This window comes from Salvia hispanica, chromosome 3 (genome assembly GCF_029641045.1).
Source record: "Salvia hispanica isolate PSC_SH4W2 chromosome 3, Shi_PSC_v1, whole genome shotgun sequence".
NCBI classification, from domain to species: domain Eukaryota; kingdom Viridiplantae; phylum Streptophyta; class Magnoliopsida; order Lamiales; family Lamiaceae; genus Salvia; species Salvia hispanica.
The window spans coordinates 64,604,724-64,628,732 of record NC_142694.1 but is presented as its reverse complement, the minus strand read 5'-3'; the positions used below and the strand labels follow the sequence as shown (position 1 = coordinate 64,628,732).

At 35.9% G+C, this 24,009-nt stretch overlaps 3 protein-coding genes and 1 long non-coding RNA gene across 6 annotated transcripts; 2 read left to right on the top strand and 2 right to left on the bottom strand.

The window, feature by feature from the left end:
• The first annotated feature begins 9,917 nt into the window (after nt 1-9,917).
• On the top strand, nt 9,918-10,949 carry LOC125213291 (germin-like protein subfamily 2 member 1). The gene is made up of 2 exons (XM_048113749.2): nt 9,918-10,236; nt 10,310-10,949. Exons 1-2 carry the CDS (start codon nt 10,128-10,130, stop codon nt 10,846-10,848), a joined length of 648 nt encoding a protein of 215 aa, XP_047969706.1. The 5' UTR covers nt 9,918-10,127; the 3' UTR covers nt 10,849-10,949.
• Nucleotides 10,950-11,066: 117 nt separating this feature from the next.
• Nucleotides 11,067-14,492, bottom strand: LOC125213290 (glutamate--tRNA ligase, cytoplasmic-like). Its single transcript, XM_048113748.2, has 6 exons — nt 14,291-14,492; nt 13,877-13,973; nt 13,590-13,743; nt 12,261-13,381; nt 11,594-12,061; nt 11,067-11,504 (listed from the first exon to the last, which is right to left on the bottom strand). The coding sequence occupies exons 1-6, from the start codon at nt 14,419-14,421 to the stop codon at nt 11,286-11,288; spliced, it is 2,190 nt and encodes a 729-aa protein (XP_047969705.1). The 5' UTR covers nt 14,422-14,492; the 3' UTR covers nt 11,067-11,285.
• Nucleotides 14,493-17,077: 2,585 nt separating this feature from the next.
• On the top strand, nt 17,078-19,253 carry LOC148931211 (uncharacterized). Its single transcript, XR_016136561.1, has 2 exons — nt 17,078-17,290; nt 18,917-19,253. It is a non-coding gene; the product is annotated as an uncharacterized LOC148931211 (long non-coding RNA).
• Nucleotides 19,254-19,428: 175 nt separating this feature from the next.
• On the bottom strand, nt 19,429-23,715 carry LOC125212771 (uncharacterized). Of its 3 annotated transcripts, none has more exons than XM_048113021.2 (7): nt 23,223-23,715; nt 22,979-23,148; nt 22,422-22,495; nt 21,697-21,846; nt 20,745-21,030; nt 20,010-20,243; nt 19,429-19,850 (listed from the first exon to the last, which is right to left on the bottom strand). In XM_048113021.2, exons 2-7 carry the CDS (start codon nt 23,123-23,125, stop codon nt 19,500-19,502), a joined length of 1,242 nt encoding a protein of 413 aa, XP_047968978.1. In that variant the 5' UTR covers nt 23,126-23,148; nt 23,223-23,715; the 3' UTR covers nt 19,429-19,499. The 3 variants fall into 3 exon arrangements, with proteins under 3 accessions (XP_047968978.1, XP_047968979.1, XP_047968980.1); XM_048113022.2 differs by having other exon boundaries at nt 22,979-23,140; XM_048113023.2 differs by having other exon boundaries at nt 22,979-23,079.
• Nucleotides 23,716-24,009: the final 294 nt, after the last annotated feature.

Genomic DNA, 24,009 nt, shown 5'->3' with positions numbered 1-24,009 from the left:
GATTGATTTAGTATTACTATACTTTAGATCCTTAAGGAATGTGAATTTTGTGATTTCAATTTTTTTTCCGCTAAAAAAATCATAATGTTTGGAATATAATAATCATACAAAAGAAATGCATACAATAGACTAATATGAATATACTCCTATTGGTAAAGAGTGACGTAACCATACGATAATCATTTTTTTTTTCATTTTGCAGAGAATTCATAATTCAATAGAAGAAGGTGAGAAAGTAAATTATAAGCTATCAATTATATATATATTTATAGATAAAAAGTGTACATTGAAATTGACGCAATTATAACATGATTGCATCCTATAATTTAATTTACGTTGAAAATTGATTTGAATGAGTACTTATTAACTTTTATGATACAGCAATAGTGAATGTCATTTTTATTCCATTTAAATTTAATTTATGTTTTTATATTGTCCTTCCTCCATTCCAAAAAGAAGTCACACTTTCCTTTTTATTTTATTCCATAAAAGATGTCATATTTCCTCTTTTGGAAAAAGTCCCTTCTCACATTAATTATAAAATTATATTTTCTCTCACCACTTAACACACAAAATAACATCTCCTAAAATCCCGTGCCATTTTCTAAGCGTGACATCTGGACTTCTAAGTTGCAGAAGACCGTTGCTTTGTCTACTACGGAGGCTGAATATGTAGCCGCGACGGAGGCAAGCAAGGAGATGGTGTGGTTGCAGAGTTTCTTAGATGAACTTGGGAAGGAGAACAAGAGTAGCAGACTCTACAGTGATAGTCAGAGTGCTATTTTCTTGGCAAAGAATCCAGCGTTTCATTCTAGGACAAAGCATGTGGAGTTGAAGTATCATTACATTCGACACCTAGTGGAGATGAAAATCCTGCAACTTGAGAAGATACTTGGAAGTGAGAACAGCAGACATGTTTACTAAGGTGGTGACCTTAGAGAAATTGAAGCTATGCATAGCTTCAATTGGCCTTGAAACTTGATGAGAAGGTTAGGAGATGCTAAGCGGATGCAGGGATGAGATCACGAGGATATGGTGGCGTAGGAGTTGTTAGTCTCCAAGTGAGAGATTGTTAATTATGGAGCCTAATCTCCTACCATATTTAGGATTTGTTTTCTAGAAGTATATTTCCTTGTGATAGATTTATTCCATAGAAGATATTTCCTTATGGAATATGTTTCCTAGTTGACTAGAATTAGGGCTCTCTATTTTGCTTATAAATGAGGTGTCCCCTCATTGTAAAATAATCCTGAAATTATATAGTGAAATCCCTGGCTTGGCATCGCCCCCAGACGTAGATACACTTTGTATCGAACTGGGTAAACAATTCGTTGTGTTCATTCTCCTTTTATATTCGTGATTGCCTGTGTTTATTTCCCAACAGAGGAGGAGGAGGAGGCGCCGGAGCAAATGTAATGCTCAATCAGTCGATGTCGGAAGAGATCGTGGGAGAATGAGATGCTTGGGTTGATACCGGTCACTTGGCTAAATTTAATTTAATTATTATTCTTAAAAAACTAAAATTATTAATTAATTTTTTATTTTAAAAAAATTTGAACTTCTTAATTAAAATGCATAAATGGGTCAAAATTGACTAAATAGTCGTTGACCGTTTATTTTTAACGGTGTTGTCCATTTTGGACTTATTTCAGCCCGATTTCAAATGTACGGGACGAAATAATTCGAAACGTAATGTCTTGGACCAAATTCGTAAAAACGTTATATGTTTAGGATCATATTTGGCTTTTACTCATTAAGCTATCTACTTTGTAATATTAGATATCAATCAAAACTAATGTTTTTAGTATTTCTCTTATGATCCAAATAGTTCAATGAGAATAATTCACTCAAATCTATCTATTTTTTTGTGATATTAAATCTCAAATACATTCAAAATAATAATTTAATCAAACACCAATAATGTCATTAGGATTTATCTAATAAATCAAAAGGTTGGATAAAAGTAAATCACTAACTCAATTTTAAAATATTAAATCTCTAACATATTATAAAATCATTTAACGAAACTAATACGAGATCTCAATCAAGACTAATATTATTAGCATTTCTCTTACAACCCAAATCATAGGATGACAATAATTTAATAATTGATCTATTTACTTTCCAACATTAGATCTCAATCAATACTAATGTAGTTAGTATTTCTCTTATGAACCAATTAGTATAAAACAACTAGGCAGCATAACTCGTGAATGAAAAGGTCGTATGATGATAAATTACTAATTGAGCTAAATTTGTAATGTTAGATTTCAAGTACATTCAAAAAATTTATTTAATTAAATAATAATATACGAATTATATTTCAAGCAGAATTAAATGTATATTAAGTGGTACGATGTGGTTGAAGCTAGGTTACAATGGATAAAAATTTGAAACAAAATTCAATCTTAAAATTTGTAGCATAGAACAGACAAAAAAATAAATCTTAAAATTCATAAAGGCGACAATGCCTATAGAACGCGATAACAGAAAAGAATGCTAATCTTTTTATATTATATTTATAAATGAATAATATAATATTGTTTACAAATTGAATCCTAGAATATAGGAAATAAACATGGATAGTTGTTATTACTTATTTCATCCGTCCCATAAAAATATAAATATTTGGGATGACATAATAATTAATGCACAAATTAGTAAATATATGTGGTCACATAGATTTATCCATAATCTATCTATATAATTTTCTAAAAATTATGAATGTCATCGTAACTATTTTATTTTCTTATGAGAGAAAATACATGCTCAAGCTTGCAGTTGCAGCGAATTATATTCAACAACCCTAAAGTCAAACATAAAACACTAATAAAACAGCTAACGCAAAAAACTAACCACCATCCTACCCAAAACTGCAAGCATAGAGACGTTGAGCCCAAAACCAACAAGAGAAAAAAAAGAAGAACTAGCAGAGAGAATTACCCAAGAGGAACACTCAAGGCTTAAGTCACCAATAGAGAGATCCGATGATCAAGACACGAGCAGACACAAAAAGTAAGATCAAACAGCTTTGCTTACCCCTCGTCATTTTCTTGAGTTCAGCTTTGGCTTTCCAGCTCCCGTCAGGAGCTCTTGTCCCTTCGTGGATTCTTGGGTTCTTCGATGCTCTAATTTCTTTTCACTTTCATTCATTCTTCTAAGTGAGAATGAAAATTTTAGACATCAACCTCAAGTCCAAGTGGCAAGTCTCCGGAATAAGCATATCTTCTCAACTCTCAATTAGGTTGAGACTCTTAAAATGTGATTTTGTTTCTTATGTCCCAAAAAGTCCACGTAATCACATAGAACATTGTTATCCAAAGCTTCTTATCAAACTTTCAAATGGAGACCCTTTCCATGCTTAGAAGCATACAATCTATTCTTTGTGAACACTCATATTAATATGCCATTGCTTTCAACAGTGATAGCACATAAACTGCTTAACACCCTGCATCTAAACATAACGTGCTCCTTTGTTTCTTGCTTCATCTTGCAAAGAACACATCAATCACCCCTTTATTCCATTCACACAGACAAACTTTAAAGATAACACCGATCATCCCCAATTCCACTCACACCAACTCTTGAAACACTATCGTTAGTAGTGAGCTTGCCTTGTAGAATAAACCACGAAAGGAATCGTGCTCGGGGTGGAACGAAATTTCTCCAGGCAAAACATCCTTGATTGTTGAGTTGATATTGCAACAAAAGTACGTTCATACACTCCATAACCCAATTTTTCATTTTGTGAGTGATTCTTGAGTCGATATTGCAACTAAATTAATCTCAAAATAAATAAGAAAAAAACAAAAATAAATAACTTTAATTAACACGAGAAAAGTTAATTAAAATCTAAAATCGATTAAATATAAATCCAAACAAATAATTACAAAAGTATGAAAATCTCTTAAATCAAAATATAGTTTATTAATAGGTTAGCACTAGGGCACATCCTTATTTAGGGTGCCAACATACCTCTAATTTCATCTCTTGGATATCTCAATGGACGCATCAGATTGATTTATAGAAATAGAGTCTGGATTGCTGTCTAATGTTCAAAACATTGCTTGCGTAAGGCTAATATGTCATTTTACATTGGTTGCTAATCTCCTCAAAGGATCATTTTCTTTGTGGGCGAAGGGAATGTCTTTCTACTAGATTGTTATTTCCTATCCTGTAGCATCTTATTTATCTTTGGTATTGCTTCAGCTAACTTTTTCCTTGTAAATGCAAGTGGATAATTTCATGTTTTTACAATCCATCATGCTCAGGGTGGAGCCAGGAGGGAGGGGGGCCAATTTATCTATAAAGAAAATTTTAGAAATTTAAAGAAATAAATTTTACAATTGGTAATATATACATGGAATAGAAAATATAAGGTGACTCAAATGCCCCTCCTATCCTATGCCTTTACTAAATCCGCCCCTAATCATGCTACCAGAGTAAGGTTCTAATGCTCTCATGTTCACTAGATATTTCCTTATGCAGTACATGTATTTGGAAGGACAAAATACTTCTTATATGATCTTTATCCTATCATTTCTTGTATGTAACCGCATTTCTGAGGAATATCGATTCTCTAGTTTTGGGTAAGGTTTCTTTTGGCAGTGATGTCTTTGATATTACCACATCTATTTGTTCAATTTCAAGTACTTGTACTCATTCACGTTCTGTTTATCTTGGTGAAGAGAACACTGGGCTTATTTGGATGATTTCCGCGAAACCTTCAGATGGCATGTCTGCTTTAATTTTGGTAAACTTTGATATAGAGTAAAGGAAGGAGGAAAATATGTTTGAATAGAAACTAGATTGGGATATATAAGAGCATCCACTGTTGGTGGACACTTTTTGGTGGACAACTTTTTTTTTTGTCCATAGCCCTATTTTATTTGTCCACAGCCACAAAAAAAAGTGTTCGCAGCAATAGATGACACTTTTTAGTGGACAAATTTCACTTTATTGTTTTTGTTGTATATTTTAATTCAATACAATTAAAATTATCGGACTATAAATAATTAGGCAAAAACGGCTAGTTCAATAAAATTAAAATAGAAAACTAAATTTTCGTCGGATTAAAATGAGGGGAAAATTACAACGAAAATTTGATCTACGGAAAATCACACAATGTTCTTCACGCTACGCCGCCTCCCCTACGTGCCCAGATCTCTTCAATCAAATCGACTTGGAGTTGGTCATGTGTTGTGCTCCTGCATATATCAGCGAAACGTTGGATCAGATATTCATTACTACGTGGTACACCCATCTGTATCGGCGCGGAGGCAACGCCGTGACTTGTACTTGCACCATCTTCTGGCGCCCAACGTTCTGTCGTAAATCCTTCATCTTCTATTATCATATTGTGCAATATGATACATGCTACCATAATATCCGCGACATCATCTTCGTGCCACACTCGTGCCGGGCAGCGTAGAATGACCCATCGCGCTTGGAGCACATCAAAAGCTCGCTCAACATCTTTCCTAGCGGCCTCTTATTTGCGCGCAAAATATTGTCTCTTCGCTCCAGCCGGTTGGCGAAGTGTCTTGACGAATACGGGCCAACGAGGGTATATTCCATCTGCCAAATAGTATCCCCTGCGATACTGCGTGCCGTTTGCTACAAAACTGATCTCTGGACCCTCTCTCCGGCACTCATCATTGAAGATAGGCGACGACTGCAGAACGTTGATGTCGTTGTTCGAACCTGCAACACCAAAATATGCATGCCAGATCCGCAAACGGTAGTCAGCAACGGCTTCGAGGATCATCGACGGATGTTTTCTGCTTGAAACCGGTAGTGAACTGGCCTTTCCACGCCACCGGGCAATTTTTCCACTCCCAATGCATGCAATCAATGCTGCCCATCATCCCGGGGAAACTGTGCACCGCACCGTGCATATCTAGCAGTCTCTGGCACTCATCAGGGGTTGGCTTTCGTAGGAACTCCGGACCAAAGACTTGCCGAATGCCCTTACAAAACTGCCGGAGCACATTTAGACTAGTCGTCTCACCCATCTGTAGGTATTCGTCGAACATATCAGCCGGTCCGGCATAGGCAAGCTGCCTAATTGCAGAGGTGCATTTCTGCAAAGTAGACAGTCCGATCCGGCCAGTGCAATCACTCCGGAGTGTGAAGCACTCGAACCGGTCCGCCAATGTCGTCGCTATATGGGTAAATAGCGGTCGCGACATTCTGAAACGCCGACGAAAAATCTCAGCCGGGTAACGAGGCTCATCGCTAAAGTAGTCGGCCATAAGCCGCTTAGCCGCTCCAACATGGTCTCGTGGGATTGTCCGACGATGACGAATCTCACGAGGGATCGCCGCCGCCGCCTCCTCGTCGGCCTCCCTCTGCACCTCTTGAATCAAAGAATCCCATGCTTGATTCCACAAATCATCCATAATTGAAAAGTTTTTAGAGATAGAAAATTTGGATAGAGATTGAAGAAGTGTGTGGAGAGAAGATGAAAATGGGAGGAATATTTATAAAAAAACCAACAAATTCGAATTTAAAAAAAAAAAAAAAAAAAAAAGGAAAATCCGGCGGACCGCCGCGGCGGTGTTGCCGCGCAATAGGTAGGCGCGGCGGCTGCCGCTTTTCTCTCTCCAACGCCCCGTCCTCGCCGCAAAGCCGGCGAACTTCCGTCCGCCCCACCCAATTTGTCCGCCCCCGGGGCGGATGCCTTCGACCCTATAGATCGCCGCAGCTAAGCCGGGAAGGGGGCGGCCGGCGCAGCGGTGCTATAGTGGATGCTCTAATGACTCGAAATACTGAAACAAAAGAAAGAGACAATCCTTCTAGGAGGCCAATTAATCCTCTCACCGAGGCCTGATCGATAACAATTTATCTTTTTTGGATTCATTTATCCAAAACCTCGAGAGTATATATAGTAGTTTACAATATAATAAGTAATAACCCCACCAAACCTGCACCTAATTGATTCAAATCATTCTTATCTAATTTATTTAAATCCCTCCAAATCCTACTTACTCAAAATAGTGCATAATCATAGTATTTCATAGTAGACTCTTGGAGCTGATTTTATTCCAATTTATTTTCTAAAATTATTCTATGAATGGGGATTGATATCAAACTTGCTCATGAGATAAAGAAAAAAAGAAAGAAGAAATTCCAACGAAATTTCCGTTGGCCAATGGGGATGCGCCACGCCAGTGTGCTCTTTGGCACGGCCGTGCTCTTGCCAATGAGCATGTCTGTGCTGTCGGCAAGAGCACAGCGGCGAGCATGGTACTCGTCGCGCTTACGGCACGACGGCTGCTCTTGCCAACGAGCACTGTTGGGGATGCTCTTAGAAAGTACTCTCTACGTCTCACAATAAGAGTCACATTTTGTTAATTTTGTTCGTCTCACAATAAGAGTTACAATTCACTTTTACCATAAATGGAAAGTAGGTCCTACATCACTCGCATTCTATTATAAAACCAATATAAAAAAGTGGACCTCATATTCCACTAACTTCTCCAACTCACTATCCTTTACATTTCTTAAAACTCTTCACACACCAAATGTAACTCCTATTGTGAGATGGAGGGAGTAAAAAATATCTCTACACGTTAAACCAAGCCAAACTAATCATTATTAAACTTGCAATAAACTTTAATAATCTTTTTATACCATAATATGACATACTTCATAATGACACAAGATTTTAGGAGTTGTTATTTTATGTGTTAAGTGAATAGAAAAAATAATATATTTATATTAAATTGTGAAAAAACTATTACTTATTATTTTTGTGGGATAAACTAAAAAAGAAATTGTTATATTTATAATGGGACGAATGAAATAGTATATTCATGTTAGGGCTCAATATGTTTAATGGCCAACTCAGGTGTTGGGAAGAATTGAAGGACATGCATTTTATTTTTCGGAGAATATCACTGGAATTGACACTTACATTAAAAAATGAGATGTTTATTATTTTCATATTGGAGATTTGGAGGGGGAGGCTTATGCATCATAATCTTGAGTCTTGACAATTGTATGTTGACAAGTTGATTGTAAGCGCATTTATTCCACTTTGTTAAAATAGTTCGAAAAATGAAAGACAACCTTTAATCAAGTTTCGATTTAAATAGACTCATGAATTACATTTTGATGCAACCATTATAACTACCGGAGAGTGTTATATTGCTAACTCAATGCTTAATTGCTAACTACAACTCAATAATAGTCATTAGATATTCAAATTAAAGGCCTAGATCATCAACCACGAAATGTCAATACGATCAACAAAAAACGTCAATAAGGCCGATTAATTCGAAAAAATATCAATAGGGGTATTAGTGTCAAGTTAATTATGACTAACTTTTAAAAGAAATATCAAAACTTTAAATTCATATAACATATATCAAATTAAAGATAATTTTATAAGGATTCCAATGATATACTACATGCATATGTTCCGACGTCAAAATTTGAAAAAAAAATCTAGAATTTTCGTATTTTTCGTACACAGGTTAATGTCAATGCAGCTAAGATAATATGTCAATATGAAGCATATACAATGTCAATCCTAAATTTGTGTTGACATTCTCAAAGCATTGTGTTGATATTTTTGAAACACTATATTGACATTTTCATCCAAAACCCTAATTGGGCGTTTTTTTTATCTTTTTCGATTTAATTAATAAAAACGAAAATTACACGTGGCAAATTGTAGACCACACGTTTTTTAAAATCATGTGGCCTTAATTTAATTGTAGTTAGCAATTAAATGATGAATTAGCAATTGATCACTCTCCTATAACTACCTGTGTCTCGCTTTGTAGCCTTACAAAAATTATACAAAAATAAGTATCGTGTTTGTTGTCTTGTCCAAAAATAACATGAACTTGCAGCTTTACACTAAATTTCAATTAATCTGGTAATACTTCTTTCGTCTCGTCTCATAAAAATATGAACAATTAATATAGCACAAGAAATAAGACAAAATTAATAAAATAAGAGAATTAAGAAAATGTTATTTACAGTTGTGTTAGTGGATAGTGGAACACCCATATTATAATGTTTAATGGTGGTATAAGTTATAAATAAATTTATTTATAGGAATAATAAATTGAGATTATTTTCTAAAAATAGAATGCACATCTTTTTTATGGGATAGAGGCAACAATGGAATGCACATTTTTTTAGGACGGAAGAAAATGAAAAGCGGACATAGTTTTATAGGACGGGACTGAGTACTAAAATGTTTGGCGAAGTTTAGGATTATTTATTTATTTATTTATATGGAAGACACAAAACAGACTAATATGTAGGTCGGATAATCACAATGACATGTTTATGCAATATCCATCGACTATATTCAGTTATAAATTTTGAAACATAATTGGAAGACATTTTCATTTCGTAAAGTTTATGAAAGCGAGGCCTGCGTCAGGCCGTTCATGTGCTATGCTTTACGTATTAATATTATTTTAAACATAGAAAGTCGTGTGCATCTATTGGTGAAAAATGTGAGTATAGTACACTACTATAATTAGAATTTAATCACGTGCAAGGCACGAAGCTCTCATCTATTTCTTGGTCAAAACTCAATACACCCCAAAGTATCAAAACTTATATCCTCATCACTATCAATTAAAAATCAAATATGTTAAAGAAAAAAAAATCAAATTAACACCAAAATCGTATTTGAATTAAAATAGTTTATAGAAAAAATTCAAAATAAAGTTAGTTTGTAAAAATCCTCCATTTTTTTGAAAATAAAAACTATTGAAATGATAGGAGTAGGAATTTTGTAAAATAAGAGAGATAGAAAGAAAAAAAAAATAATAGAAAAGGTAGAAAAATGTTTTCTAAAATAGAAGAGTTTCTATTTTTACGGAAGGAGGTATTATTTATAGTCAAATAAACCTAAATAAAAAAAACAAATATTGTGATATACCATCGACCTCATCACTTTCTGTCTACGAAGCCTAGTTTCGTGCTTTAGCAAACACCCCAAACCCTTTATTCAGAGTATTATTGAAATTGAAGCATATAAACAGCACCTATCTTCATAACTTTTGTCTCAACTTGTTACTCATTATTACATACTTTTCTACAGACTACAAACACACAGATACAGTAGAGAGGTGTAGTTGTGGTTTGAAATCTGAGGTATGGCTGTTTGCAGGCTGCTTCTAATTATGGCTCTATTCCTCTTCACCAACTCCGTTTCTGCCGATCCAGATATGCTTCAAGATCTCTGTGTTGCTGATCTCAAATCTGGTAAATTAATCTATTGATTTTGGAATTGAATTTAGATGCCAATGTGTGATTTATATTAATGATTAAAAAACAGGTGTGAAAGTAAACGGATACCCTTGCAAGTCAAACGTGACGGCGGAGGACTTCTTCTTCGCCGGAATAGGAAAGCCCGGCGCCACCAACAACTCGATGGGGGCATTGGTGACCGGCGCCAACGTGCAGAAGATCCCAGGGCTCAACACCCTCGGAGTCTCCCTGGCGCGTATTGACTACGCGCCAGGGGGACTGAATCCCCCGCACACGCACCCACGCGCCACCGAAGTGGTGTTCGTGCTCGAGGGAGAGCTGGACGTCGGATTCATAACCACCGCAAACGTCCTCATCTCAAAGACGATCAAGCAGGGCGATGTGTTCGCCTTTCCGAAGGGACTCGTCCACTTCCAGAAGAACAATGGCAAGAACCCCGCGGCCGTCCTCTCCGCCTTCAACAGCCAGCTTCCCGGCACTCAGTCCATCGCCGCCACGCTCTTCGCTGCAACGCCGCCTGTGCCTGACAATGTCTTGACCAAGGCCTTCATGGTTGGAACCAAGGAAGTGCAAAAGATCAAATCCAGATTTGCTCCTAAAAACTGATCAACTAATTTCATTATTTCCAACCCTTCTTGCATCCTTTTTATTTTTTGTTGTAACCAAATAATAAATTCTACTAATAAAATTTGAATCGTTTCTTCGAATGATTATCTTTAGGGATAAATTATTATTCTATCCATTCACGAATTTACAAGATCAGAATTATGTTTTCATTTGAATTAATGCACTCAAAAGAGGATTACATACGAAATGCAACTTAATTGGTAAAACAAATCCTCCAACCGATGAGAGGAGTCGAAGTGTGAATTGTTCAAAAAGATGAGGGCATCACAGCCAAGCTACAAGCATCATTGTTCAGATAAAAGAGGAAAACATTCAACAGTTAAATCAGACATAACCAAAGATTAAGCAAGTCGAGTGTGTTTGACATGTAATCAACGTTGATTTTCTTCATGCCAAGAGATATTCCGGGATTATTCTTACTTCGCTACAGTTTGCTGCTTGCCATCTGGAATGGCGAAGAGGACTATAGGCTTTGAAGGTCGAATCAGAGGAACATCACATCTGTAATACCCTTTCCTCTCCAATTGTATAACATCGCCACGCCTCAAGTTCCGCATATCAGACTCCCCAAGAGCTGATGTCTCTGTTCTCGTACAGGGATTGACCACATCCGTGAAATCTTCATCTTCCTCAAGCTTTAGTTATCAAACATTTTACATAAGATTAAAACCAATCAACTAAAAGATATAGCTTAACAAATGGAGTACTAAATATTGAGAATTACCTTCTTCTTTGTAATAAGATAATCAAAGTCAACCAAAGTGAGTTTAACTAGTTCATTGCCATCTGATAGCCAGGTGAGCTTCAACTTTGTCTTCTTAACACTACCATCAAGATGCAACACTCCAACCAGCTGAGTCACAATCCCATTTTCATCTTTCTTGATTTCCTTCACAATTGCATTGCCCCAATCCTTTAGAGTTACTTCCTCATTCATAGAGATTGCTTCCGCATCTGCATAATCTACCCATAACCTATTTGAATAAGTCACGGCTTTCTCTCCAGCACCTTCATACTTTTTATGTTTTGGTAAAATGCGTACAAAAGGATCTTTGGGGCCATCAGTTAGGATCAGTAGTACACGACGTTCCTCAATAACAGCAGTATGCCTAGGGCACACAGGATCAATTATCTTTTTATTAATTGCCCAGAGTTTGTCCCACTCCATAAGATTCAGATTCTTCGATGCACCCTAATGAGTTAAGCAAATCAAATATTAGATTCATTCATCATAGCACAGAGAAAAAAGGAAAGAGGAAACAAAACTCGAACTTACGCACAAGCATTGCAAAGAAATCAAAATATAAAGTAACAAGAAAAGAGTAAGCTATTCTTTATTCACAAAAGTGTGCTATCACATACTTATTAACATAGTACAAATTGCAACTTACTTGTTCCAGAATAAACTGTATTAGTGCTTCAATTTTCAGACCTCTTCGCACTATTCCTTGAACAGTAGGAAAGCGAGGGTCATCCCAACTTTCAACCTTTCCGTTTTGGACAAACCAAAGAAGCTTGCGCTTGCTAAGAAGTGTATAAACCATATTCAGTCGACTAAATTCATAGAGATGGACCTTTCTGAATCCCATATCAGTCTGAATTCTGTAATACTGATCATTTCGGTCATGGTACTCACTTGATCTAAGAGCATGTGTGATACCCTCCACAGCATCAACAAAGGGACAGCAGAAATCATATGTTGGGTATACCTTATATTTAGCTCCAATCCTGTGGTGAGGGGTCAAATTGCAGCGGTAATACACGGGATCCCTAAGTGATTTGTTCAGGTCCTGCATGTCCAATTTCCCACGGAGACAACAAGTCAAACCCCTCTCTGTACCATTAATCATTTCCTTCCACAACTTCAAGTTCTCCTCCACACTGTTATTCCTGCACCTCGACTCTATGCCATCCATCCTTTCCTGTTGCATTTTCTCGCGTGGAGTATCATCAACATAGGCCTTACCTTCACGAATCAATTTTTCAGCCATTTCCATGATCTGGGGAAAGTAGTTTGACGTGTATGTTATAGCACTGTACTTGATCCCAAGAGTCTCAATATCTTTGAGCAGATTATCGACAAACTCACTACTTTCTTTGTCTGGATTTGTGTCATCAAAACGTATAATAACCTGTCCTTTGTAGCGCTCAGCAAAATACTGGTTTAACAATGCAGCTTTCGAATGACCTATATGGAGATAACCACTGGGTTCTGGTGCAAACCGCAATTTCACCTTTCCTACCTCAGCATCTGGAAGATCAACCTCAAAGGCTCGTGTGCCAGCAGTTTCATTGGCATGCACACCATTCTCCACTGCATTCGACCGAGAATTAGAGGCTTGAGATTCCTTCGACTTGGAAGCTGCTACCTTTGCAGAACCTCTTTTCCCAAGATATGTAGAGGAAAAGTCACTCAGCTGTGCATCATATTCAGAAGATATTGAGTTGAACCACCGAACCAAATTTTGGTACTTCTTAGATTTCCTTAAACTTTCCCATCTCAAACCAGCTCCTGTCATGGACGTATACAAGAACTTCAATTTTTTTAAGAAGTAAAGCACTTGCGTCCCATGAAGCAAATATACAAAAGAAAAAAACCATAGCAAACCGAAAACATTTGTAATCAATTTCAGGAAAAGTTTGTAAAAATAAATTTTCAGAGAGCAAAACATGTATCATTGGTAAACAGAAAGTGAATAACAAAAATGCCTAAATTTTACCAGCAAGAGCAGTCCAGACAGCAATATCTGCAACTGACAAGCTAAAACCAGCGAGAAATGTATTGAGTAGTAGATACTCATCCACAAAGCTGCATGCTCCTTCGAATTCGGATCCAGATGAAAAGGTGGGGGCGTAATCAATCCATTCATCGATCTACATGACCCAAATATACATTATAAAAAGGTTCATGAATAAATAAAATCAGCAGCAGCCAAGATAATTGAAATAAGTAATATCATAAGTATAAATTACTAATAGTCATGTTTAGATTGCAGAAGAAACGCACCTGGCTCGTCTGATAAGCATCTCGTCCATAGAAACCTGGTAAGCTTGATATCCTACCAATATACCTAATAATCACATTAGCTCCATACAGTCTCTTCCTGAAAATTGAGAAAAGATAAAGTGAGTGCTAAAAAGAAGAGAAGCAAACAAGAGATTCATCTATCTTTCACAGACAGCATCCACAATCCAAATAGAAAGCTTCAATTATAGTAATATCTAATGCTATAGCAGTATGATTCTAACTCCAAAACCCTATTTAAATTTCTCTTCGATTAACGCCAGTGGTTCAATTTTCCAGATCCTCGACATACTTAGTAAAAGCTCAAAAACCAGATTGTGTAGGATAGATGGTTGTTCGTTGTTAACAACTTCCAAAACTAATGTTAAGTAGCAGCTGCGTTGTGAGAGGAAATACCCAGTCTCTAGTAAAAGAGTTGGCGGCGAGCCAGAGGGGAGAGATGGTTTAACGTTGACAGAAATGCCGGCAATTTTGGCAGCGGCGATAGCATGGAGCGGCGGAGAATCAGCCGCAAACTGGAGTTCCATGGCCAAATTTAGTCAGAAATGTCAATCTAGGGATTTTTTTTTTTTTCTTCCTAGATAGTCTACAACCTAGCACTATTTTTTTCGCCTATTAAAATTACATTTTTTTTATTATTTAATAACATTGCGACCATATTTTCTTTTATGTTAGAGATGGAGCATCTCCAATGCCGGCTAACCAACCGGCTAGCCGATTCGCGTAGCTAGCCAGTCGGCTAGCCGAACTATTGCAGCAGGCTAGCCGAGAATCGGCGAGAAAAGCAGCATGGGCTAGCCGATTCGGGTGTGTTGGCCGATGCGCTGGCCGCCATTGTGGCGTGCCGATCGGCCAGCGCTATTTTTTAATTTTTTTTTATATTTGAAAAACTATATAATGTATTTTTTTAATATTTTTTTATGACCTATGGCTGGGCTATTTGCATTGGAGATGCTCTTATAGTTCTCTGGCACATAGCTTTGGACCGAATTTATCGCTTAAATGGGGTTAAATTCCAACCCGACTCTTTGACAATGCCTCGTGATACGATAGGGGTCTGGGCCCAACGAAGCTCTTACCCTCTCTGATGCCCCTTTCCAGTCCGTAGCTGAGGATGCTTCTCTACACTACAATTCGGACGGCATGACCGTTTGATTTTTAAGTTAGGTTTTTTCCTGTTCGCTCGTCGTTACTAGAGGAATCCTTGTAAGTTTTTTTTATCCGCTTATTGATATGCTTAAACTCAACAGGTATCCGGTCAGCCGCTAAGCGCGGGATAAGGTGTGACGCCTAGGCAGCAGATATGCCCTCAGCCAAATGGCTTCGGGCACAAAGACTTGTGGTCTTGTTTTTAAATTATTGGAACAATTGCATGGTGCTATTTTTATAAGAATCTTATGATATTTGTTGTTTTTCACAAGTTTCATTTGAATGGTGTGGTGCTTACTCCACATGTTGGAACTAAGAGTTTATGGGCACATTGCTCCTGTGTTGATTAATTTCTCAAAATTGTTGGGGCAATTCAAGTGAAATTTCTTTGATAAATATGGTTCGATGATTGATATATCTTCTGCAAACTCGATGTGAATTGTAATGAACCAACTCTATTTCTTAAACATGAGCTTGTGAGTTTCTGGAGTTGTGGCTTTTATTTGAGCAAGAATGTTGTATCAATAATGCCATATGATTTTGCATTGTATTCCATCTGTCCTACGTTACTTGAGTCACTTTTTTTTTCTATACTCATTTTGGAAAAATTATACTCCCCATGTCCTACATTACTTGAGTCACTTCTTTTCTGCACTCGTTTTGGAAAATCATAATTCCTCCGTCCCATAAGAATATGCACTCTTTCCATTCTAGTCCGTTCCACAAGAATATACATTTTCTAATTTTGGAAACTCTTTTCTTCCAGTGAGGTGAGACTCATTCTCTACTAATAATACTTTAATTATTTTTTCTCTCTACATCTCTCTTACTTTACCAATTTTGCATTAAAACTCGCGCTGAATCCAAAGTTCATATTCTTTTGGGACGTATGATTAGGGTGGAAAGAGAGAGAATACAAACGTTACTCTCTCTCTCCATTCTAATTAACCGGAGCTGTTAATTTGGATAGAATGTAACACCTGCTATTAAATATCTCGTGGAGCTTGGAATTAAATATTTTAAGCCACGCGAATAATATACTTTAGCACTAAATATTTTAAGCCACGCGAATAATATACTTTAGCACATTGCTTTATTGCTCTTCTGTGAATACTTTGTCTATTACGAATCATAATTGCTTAACTAAGTGGATATTTTCTGAGTCGTAGTAGTGCTTGACGTAACACCATAAGTTAGTAATACCAAGATATAGAATTATATATGGACATTTCTAATTGTTTGATATCATAGTTAAGCTTAACTCAAAGTCCAATATAAGACCAGGGCCCTATCTAATCTTACCAAAATTATAACATTAACCTTGTTTATGTATCTCACCAATTTGTCAAGTTAAGCCATGTTATTTAATATACAAAACAAATTTAGATAATTTTTTTTCTATCAAACAACAGCGGAAAAAATCATATCTTTGCATATCTTGACATGAAGCCCGTATTTCTTATCTTATTTTACATATCTTCTCATATCCCATTTTTTTTTATCAAACAAGTTCTAATTGTTTGCTTGTGCGAGGGGTAATTTTCGTAAAATGGACTATATATATTTATAATTGCATGAGGTGAAATAATTATTGATGATGATTTTCTATCTGCCTTGGTGTGGATTAAAGTAGTATGCGTAGAGAGGAAATCGAGTATAGATTTTGAAATTAGTGCTTGGCACAAAAACCAAGTACCAATTAAATTTCGTTGGACGATTAAATTCATATGAGAAAGGGATGACGAAATTAATCGGAGTCTTCCATTAAAATTGAATTAATAAATGAAATGGAAATAGAAAAATACACTTGGGTCTCCCAAACAATTAAATAATACTACAAGTTATGGGCTTCACAATTAAATGAATCCAAATAAAATTAAATCAAAATAATAACAAAGACACATTAAATAAAGTCTTGGCAGTGTTGGCCAATTTTCAGCTCCCCACTCCTGCAAAATTCCAATTAGTAGCAATTAACCCTACAATTCTAATTAGTGGCAATTAATCCTACGTTAATCAACTCCATTTACTACCCAATCTCATTACTCTCAATCACATAATTCACAGAAGCAAAAACAAGTTTGACAGGAATTAGATAGAGAGGAAGTGTAGAAGAGTTTTATTGCTTTTGGTTTCCAATTCCTATCACAACAATTCAAGGCATTTTGTCTCCTTTCATCAATCTTTCTCAAATTCCCAATTTGGCGGCGAACTTTCAATTTCCTTTTCTTCCAATCCAACACAAAGGTAAACAATTCTCTTTATTTCATGAATTTCAACACACATAATCTGTCATCGTTGTGCCAATCAACATTTCGAATCGAATCGTGCAATTTTCGATTAACGGAGGAGGAACAGGAGCCGAAGATGGAGCGTCGGCGGTGGTGGGCAGAGAAACGTCGAGTCCGTCGGTAAGAGGATGCCAAGTAGAGTATAACTTTCGGGCTCCTTTACATTAATTTTGTTTTGGGCCTCCTAATTTAATTGGAAGAAATAAGGATGGTTTGGGCCAAATAAAAATTAATTACTTCCTTTTGGGCTGATGAAAATTTAATTTTAAATCCCGGAATAATTTTTTCTACGTCCGAAATATTTAATTCAACGATAATTATGGGAATTTAATCAAAAGTTTAATTAAATCTTGGGATTAAATTCTACGTTTTCGAGGAAAATACAAGAAGTCGAAGGAGGAATTCGAGGGCGAGCGGCCGCCCAAGGCATAGTGTGATCTAAAATATGCGAAAATCAAGAAACGAGATAAAGTACTTTAATTAGGATGCATGCATTCTAATTAGAAGTTTTCATGCGCTAATTGTTGTGTTATTGTTTTACATCTCTAAAGGGAATAACACTTGAGACTTTAAGCTCGGAGTACGGATATTCAAATTTGAGAAATTCTTAAGCAAACGAAATTTGAGAAATTCTTAAGCAAACGAGGTAGGCTTGAATACTCCATATTTCCATCTTCAAATTTTTACTATCTTTTTAGGTTATATTTTAAATATTTCTCACAAAACACGTCAAAATATAAAAATAGATAAAATATGCAAATAAAGGATATGTAATGCAACTTTGACACTCAAAACGGACCAAATAATAGCCTCAAAAGAGTGCAAAATCGGAGCATATCAATTATCTCCCGAAAGCTATGTAAAATCACCCAATAGTCGATGCATGAAATTAGCCTTACAATTTATTTCTATAAATGAATTAAAATTAACGAATAATTGGTTTCACCAAGACATAAAATGAAAATGTAAAATAATCTAGTTATTTAATAATCGATCTTATAAATAGTTCATTGCTAAAGGAATAAAACTTTCTTATCCATGTTTATTTGATGAAACAAAGACTAGGCCATAAAGAACGTTGAGTAGAAATGAAGAACATTGTATTGTTTTTATCTATGGCGTACACTCTCATCGAATGAAGATGCACGTATTTATTAATCAAACTTTATTCCTAATCAAACTCGTAAATATGTTTCACGTAATATATTGTGCATGATTGTGAAGGGAAATAGCTTCTTCGCGTGACACATTATTAATGGTATTGAAACACCACCTACCAAATAAGTGTTTTAATTAGTCATTATCCAGGAAAAGGAGGTAGTTAAAAAACATATACTATTATCTTAATAGTGGCTTACTAAATAAACTATACCCTGCAATGATGAAGTAGAGTTGTAAAGAGCAAAAAGCAAAAAAAAAAAAAAGGCTCGCACTAAAAAGTTCAACTTGCCCTTAGGAAAAATTGTGATCCAACAACATATGTTTAAATTCATCTCATGGATGCAAAAAAACATTAAGCAGAGGGAGAAACAAGAATGAGAAAAGGGTATTCACATAAAATGTGGTGGGTGGTGGCTTGCAGGAGCAAAGAGAGTTTGAGAAGAGAATCGAGAATGGACATCGAAGAGATTCTGAAGATGAAGCTGGAAACCATCGAAGAAGAAGACAGCGACTGCGCTGTGATGAGGCGTAGAAGCATCTCTAAGAAGATCCATTTGAAGGCAAAGATGGGGAAGCTTTATGTATCTCAATTGAGGTTGAAAGAGTCTTATGTTATTTTCATGGCTGGATTTGCTTTCAGAGGTGGCCTCAATGGACTTCCTAGATACTGATTCTACTTTTTATTTATCACTGTATTATTTAGCATATAAATTAAGATATTCTGCAACTAAGCTTGATTGATCCTGGTGATTTTGTAATTATTTGTCTTGGGCTTTCCCTCTCACTTCATTAAAGTTACACAAAATATCCAGACAATAGTATAGTGTGTATAGAATGTTCCAATCTTCTAAATTCCTGCTTATGAATTTTCATACATCTGACATGTCTACTACTCTAACAATGGCGGCATGAACAAGTCATGAAACTGTAACAAGCTCCACCCAAAATATACATTTTCTATAGTCAAAAGCAAACTAGTAAACACAAGCATTTGGATTATAACATCATCGTTTTCCAGCTTCATTAGTAGCAGGTACTTCCTTTTTTGGATAATTAGAAAAGTCTACATCCATAAGGGAAAGTTCATAATGCAAATCAACAGAATTTGCTTCGCTCCTGAGCAACGATGATGAACCTAAAGCATCCAATTTTGTGTTCCCACCAGAGTTTTGAGTAGTACCAACTGAAGATGGTGAATTTATGTCGTCTGACTTGTTCCCAAGATTGGCTTTGTTTCTTCTGACTGTATCCATTTCTGGGCCAGTCGGAACAAAAGTGCGAGCTCTGTACTTTGTTTTTCCTTCGTCACCATCACCATGGTTGTAGAGCACATAGTCATGATAGGTTGGTGCAAACTGTGTATGCAATTAAGAATAAAGAATAAAGATAATGAGAATATCCATATAAACTTTTTAATAGGGATACTTCCAGCTGAGGTATACTACATGACTGAAAACCATAGATAGGACTGAGAAGAAAGCCATCGAGAGATGTTATATGCCTTGACTCTTTACCTGGTGTACTGTATCATGGTAAAAGTCACTGATGTTCAAAGCATGTGCAAAGCTTGCTGCAAATCCACGATTAGCACCAATATTGGCACCAGCATATTCTTTATAAGGGAAAGCAAAAAGATGGCCAGCTGCAGCAATCAACATTTCAACACAAATTATAAAATTCTGAAATTCTGCAGCTTCCTCTGTATCTTTGATTAACTTGGATTTTGCAGCAAGAAAAACCAACACACCCTGCAAGAGAAACGCCATTAACTCGGTTAAAATTTTATCTTCTTAAATAAGTTAGTTCACAAGCATAGGAAACTTAATATAGCCATTCGCTGGCATATACGAAAAGTTTCAAGAAAGAAAAAGTAGAAAAGTGGTCGTGCTGTTCAAATTATGACCCATAGACTGATGCAAACAAATAACTAAGAGTCTAACTCTGAATAAACAAAAGGGCAGGAAAAAATTTCACCAATCTTGTTGATTGTTACAGATAGCAACAGTCTAACGTTGATAAAAACCAACATGGAAAATAATAATCAGTAGTTGATCATCATAGCAATCATAGCTACATCAAGTGATCAGATCAGGTCATACATAAAATTGGCAGACAACTAATGATTAGTGGAATTCAGGATATGAAATGTGATGTTTTTTCAAAGTATAAGGTAACATGAAGGTTTAGAAGCAGCAATAATTTAAGTACCACGGATTAAGGATTATAGGGGCACCCCGAACATTTCTTACCTGCCAATACGTAAGGAATACGACAGATTTGATCATGATAAATTTTGGCACTGGATTGAAAGGCTTCAGCAAATCTTTGCAGGCCACATAAAACAAGGCCAATGCATACAGTGCCACAGAGTATGATATTGTGTAGATTATGGTGAGGTAGAGAAAGGATTGCCTTGGGTTGAAATTCCCGTCTTGATACTTTCCTTTTGCATACAGTATAAAAGTAACTGTGACTAGGATGGGTTTGAGGATCACAAATTGCAAACACCCTTGTTTGCACCTTCGTATAAAGCGCCTGCATGAACAGTTAAATTTGAGCACCAAAATAGATATACCAGCAAGATATTAACAAACTTATGCCCTAAACCCTGAACCTGAACTATTACAACATTGATTTTGACACAGTTTAAATAAGATACAGAAGCAGCAGCAAGATGTAGAGTAAAAAACGTTACAGCAGATCTTAATGAATGACAACAACAATGCAGTATACTGAACTTTCCTACATGGTCAAACAGCCTACAAAGTACAATGATATCAATGAACCAACCGAACTGTCTATATACTACTCTTAGCTCTCATAAATATGAAATGAACCCTCATTTTAGAATTAGCAAAAGTTAGAAAAGTTTGAAGAATCCAATATATACTCATATATCCGGTCTTTGCTAGCAACCCTGATATCCATATGATACCTCAAACCAAACAGTGTTAAATATGCTGATGCCTGATTGGCTGGATTCTTAAACTGAGAAGAAGATTTTGTAATATCTAATACATACACATGAATATGCCTTTTGCTACCTGGTTTGCATTTAGTACCCCATACCAAATGTAAACAAGATAGTAATATATCCAATGACGTTCAGAATTTTTTTAAGAAAAAAACAAAAAAAATCATCATGTGCACAATACTATTATGATCAGCCCAAAACTGATAGTTTGTGCGGAGAAGGCTCACCCATCCAATGCAATAGGGGGGAAGCAGCATGTCATTAAACACCAATTTGGTTTAAGAACTTTTCCAGTTAAACTTAGCACAACAGCACCTGGACCACCTACCCATGCTAGGCATAGCGAAAGGAAATTATAAATGACCCAAGCTTCATATCTGTGGAGAAATTGATTATGAAAACATTTAATTTCTTAACCAAATGAAATAGGCCAAAAAAGCTCAAACATCATCCAAAAGAAATCTAAGAAATTAAAGATCAAAATCAAGAAATATAGGAAAAGCAACACTATATGCACCCAAGACACGCAAACATAATTGACAGACTGACAAGGGTATGTAATAGTGCTTGTGTGGATTTATTGTGATTCTAAATATTCTAGTTTTGACAGTGTACTCAGCTTTTTAGAAGATTAGAACAATGATATGCATGCAGAAAATTTCATCAGAGCATGTCATGGATGCCATGCTATCAAGTTCTTGTTGCGTGAACCAAACTCATGTTTTGCCATAGAAAACATAAATCAATGTAAAAAGCTTATGTTTCAGGAAAATCATGTCGCAAGCAACTAAAAGTACTGAGAGGCAGTTTGCACATAATGGTTTATAAAAGTTATAACAATTTTTTGGGGCCATATAATATGAGCAATAAGTTAACAGTGGCGTTCAGGTTTATTCATTACTTGAAACTCGTTCACAACAAAATATTAAAAAAAAGGTAATGTCATACATACATTTCTCTGACTGAATTGAAGTAAATTGCTTGTTTGTTCAGGATCAAGGACAAGAAAGACATCAAAGCGTATACCTGTTAGAAATTGACAATAAAGATAATAGAACCCACTCAGAAGTAGATTGAAGAAGAATTATAGCATAGATATCCAGTAATGAATGTTCGCTTTGGGGAATAAGCATATGTAGTCAACCTTATAGCCAACAATTAAGATTATTAACATGTGCATTGATAATGCAAATTCCAGAATTCAGTTGGAGGCATTTAAAGTACTATTCGACTAACAAGATTGATCATGTGAACTCTTACAAGATAATGGTATCTTTTGAAAAATATGACCCCTCCATGGAAATTTAAAAATGAGGTACCTTCTCAAGCATCATATTGTAACCAAAAAATCCAACTAGCCCCATATACATTTTCAAATAACAATCTCCTACATCATTTAAAGCACGTTGATTTCGAAGCACGTAATGTGGAGCAAATGAGCAAAAATTGATCAAAAGATGTCAGGTTACAATACGAGAATGTCTAGTGCCAGAGAATTGGGGAACTCACAGGAACCATGAAGATAATGCGGACAATGTATCTCTGATATGTTGGCTCAGTATAATTCAGTAAATGGTTGTAAATGTGGTGAAGTGCCAGTGTTATTGCCCCTATTGTACAAGGCAATGCTATCAGTATGTAGAATATAGGCCCCATTTGCAACCACTCTCCCTGAAAATCTAACAAGACAACAATATAATCACCAATTTACAGAACCAAATTCAAAAAAAATTCAGAGAGAATTGTCGTATACCTCAAAATTCAAGTATCGTTGACTGAATATGATTGATTTGGTAAAATTCCTAAAAACTCAAAAGAGCCTTAACTCCACAAAAAAAAGACACAATATCGATCGCGAAATGCTCGATAAAATGAATAACCGTAGTAAAGATCAAACAGAAACTCGAGGGTGGAAAGGCATCACGTGTGAAGCAAAATTAATAAATCACCAGTTTGAATTAATGTTGACCAAAATCGACCGCGAATAACGGGCAAAATTAACCCTATCAATGAAATCAAAGAACAAATTCGGATATTTTGAAATACAATAACATCAATCGAGAAACCAAGAAATTGATGTTGGAAAATTTTGAAAGGAGCGGCGAAAAAACCGATTATGGCGTGGGGAATGGGAATGGAAATGGAAATGGAAATGGAAATGGTGTAAGAAACCAAGAAATTGATGTTGGCACATTTTATTCGCTTAAACCAAATCCCTTGTTGAATTTATTCCTATGAGCATTTGCATCTTTTGAAATCTCAAATCATTCTCATAATAGCGCGCAGTTTAAACAACATTATTAGTCCAAGTCATCAATTTTTATTTACCTCTTAAAACTCATTATATGAATTTATTATTTTCGCTCTCAATTAATAATGTCATTTTAAGGAGAATTAATTATAGCGTCAACTATAAGTTCTTCTAACATGCAAACCTCCTCTCACGATTATATTGCACGTTAATAAACAATCACATAATGTGTGACTCAAACATGAAACATTATCCAACACTTAGAATAAAGAGTGAATTACATAAATGG

Coding starts and splice junctions, on each gene's coding strand:
- LOC125213291 (XM_048113749.2), top strand. CDS start 10,128: ATGGCTGTTTGCAGGCTGCTTCTAATTATGGCTCTATTCCTCTTCACC. Junction 10,237..10,309: donor TGTTGCTGATCTCAAATCTG/GTAAATTAATCT, acceptor ATTAAAAAACAG/GTGTGAAAGTAAACGGATAC.
- LOC125213290 (XM_048113748.2), bottom strand. CDS start 14,421: ATGGAACTCCAGTTTGCGGCTGATTCTCCGCCGCTCCATGCTATCGCC. Junction 13,744..13,876: donor ATGCTTATCAGACGAGCCAG/GTGCGTTTCTTC, acceptor TGGGTCATGTAG/ATCGATGAATGGATTGATTA. Junction 13,382..13,589: donor TGTCTGGACTGCTCTTGCTG/GTAAAATTTAGG, acceptor CGTCCATGACAG/GAGCTGGTTTGAGATGGGAA.
- LOC125212771 (XM_048113021.2), bottom strand. CDS start 23,125: ATGGGGCCTATATTCTACATACTGATAGCATTGCCTTGTACAATAGGG. Junction 21,847..22,421: donor TTCAATTCAGTCAGAGAAAT/GTATGTATGACA, acceptor ATTTCTCCACAG/ATATGAAGCTTGGGTCATTT. Junction 20,244..20,744: donor TATTCCTTACGTATTGGCAG/GTAAGAAATGTT, acceptor TTTCTCTTGCAG/GGTGTGTTGGTTTTTCTTGC.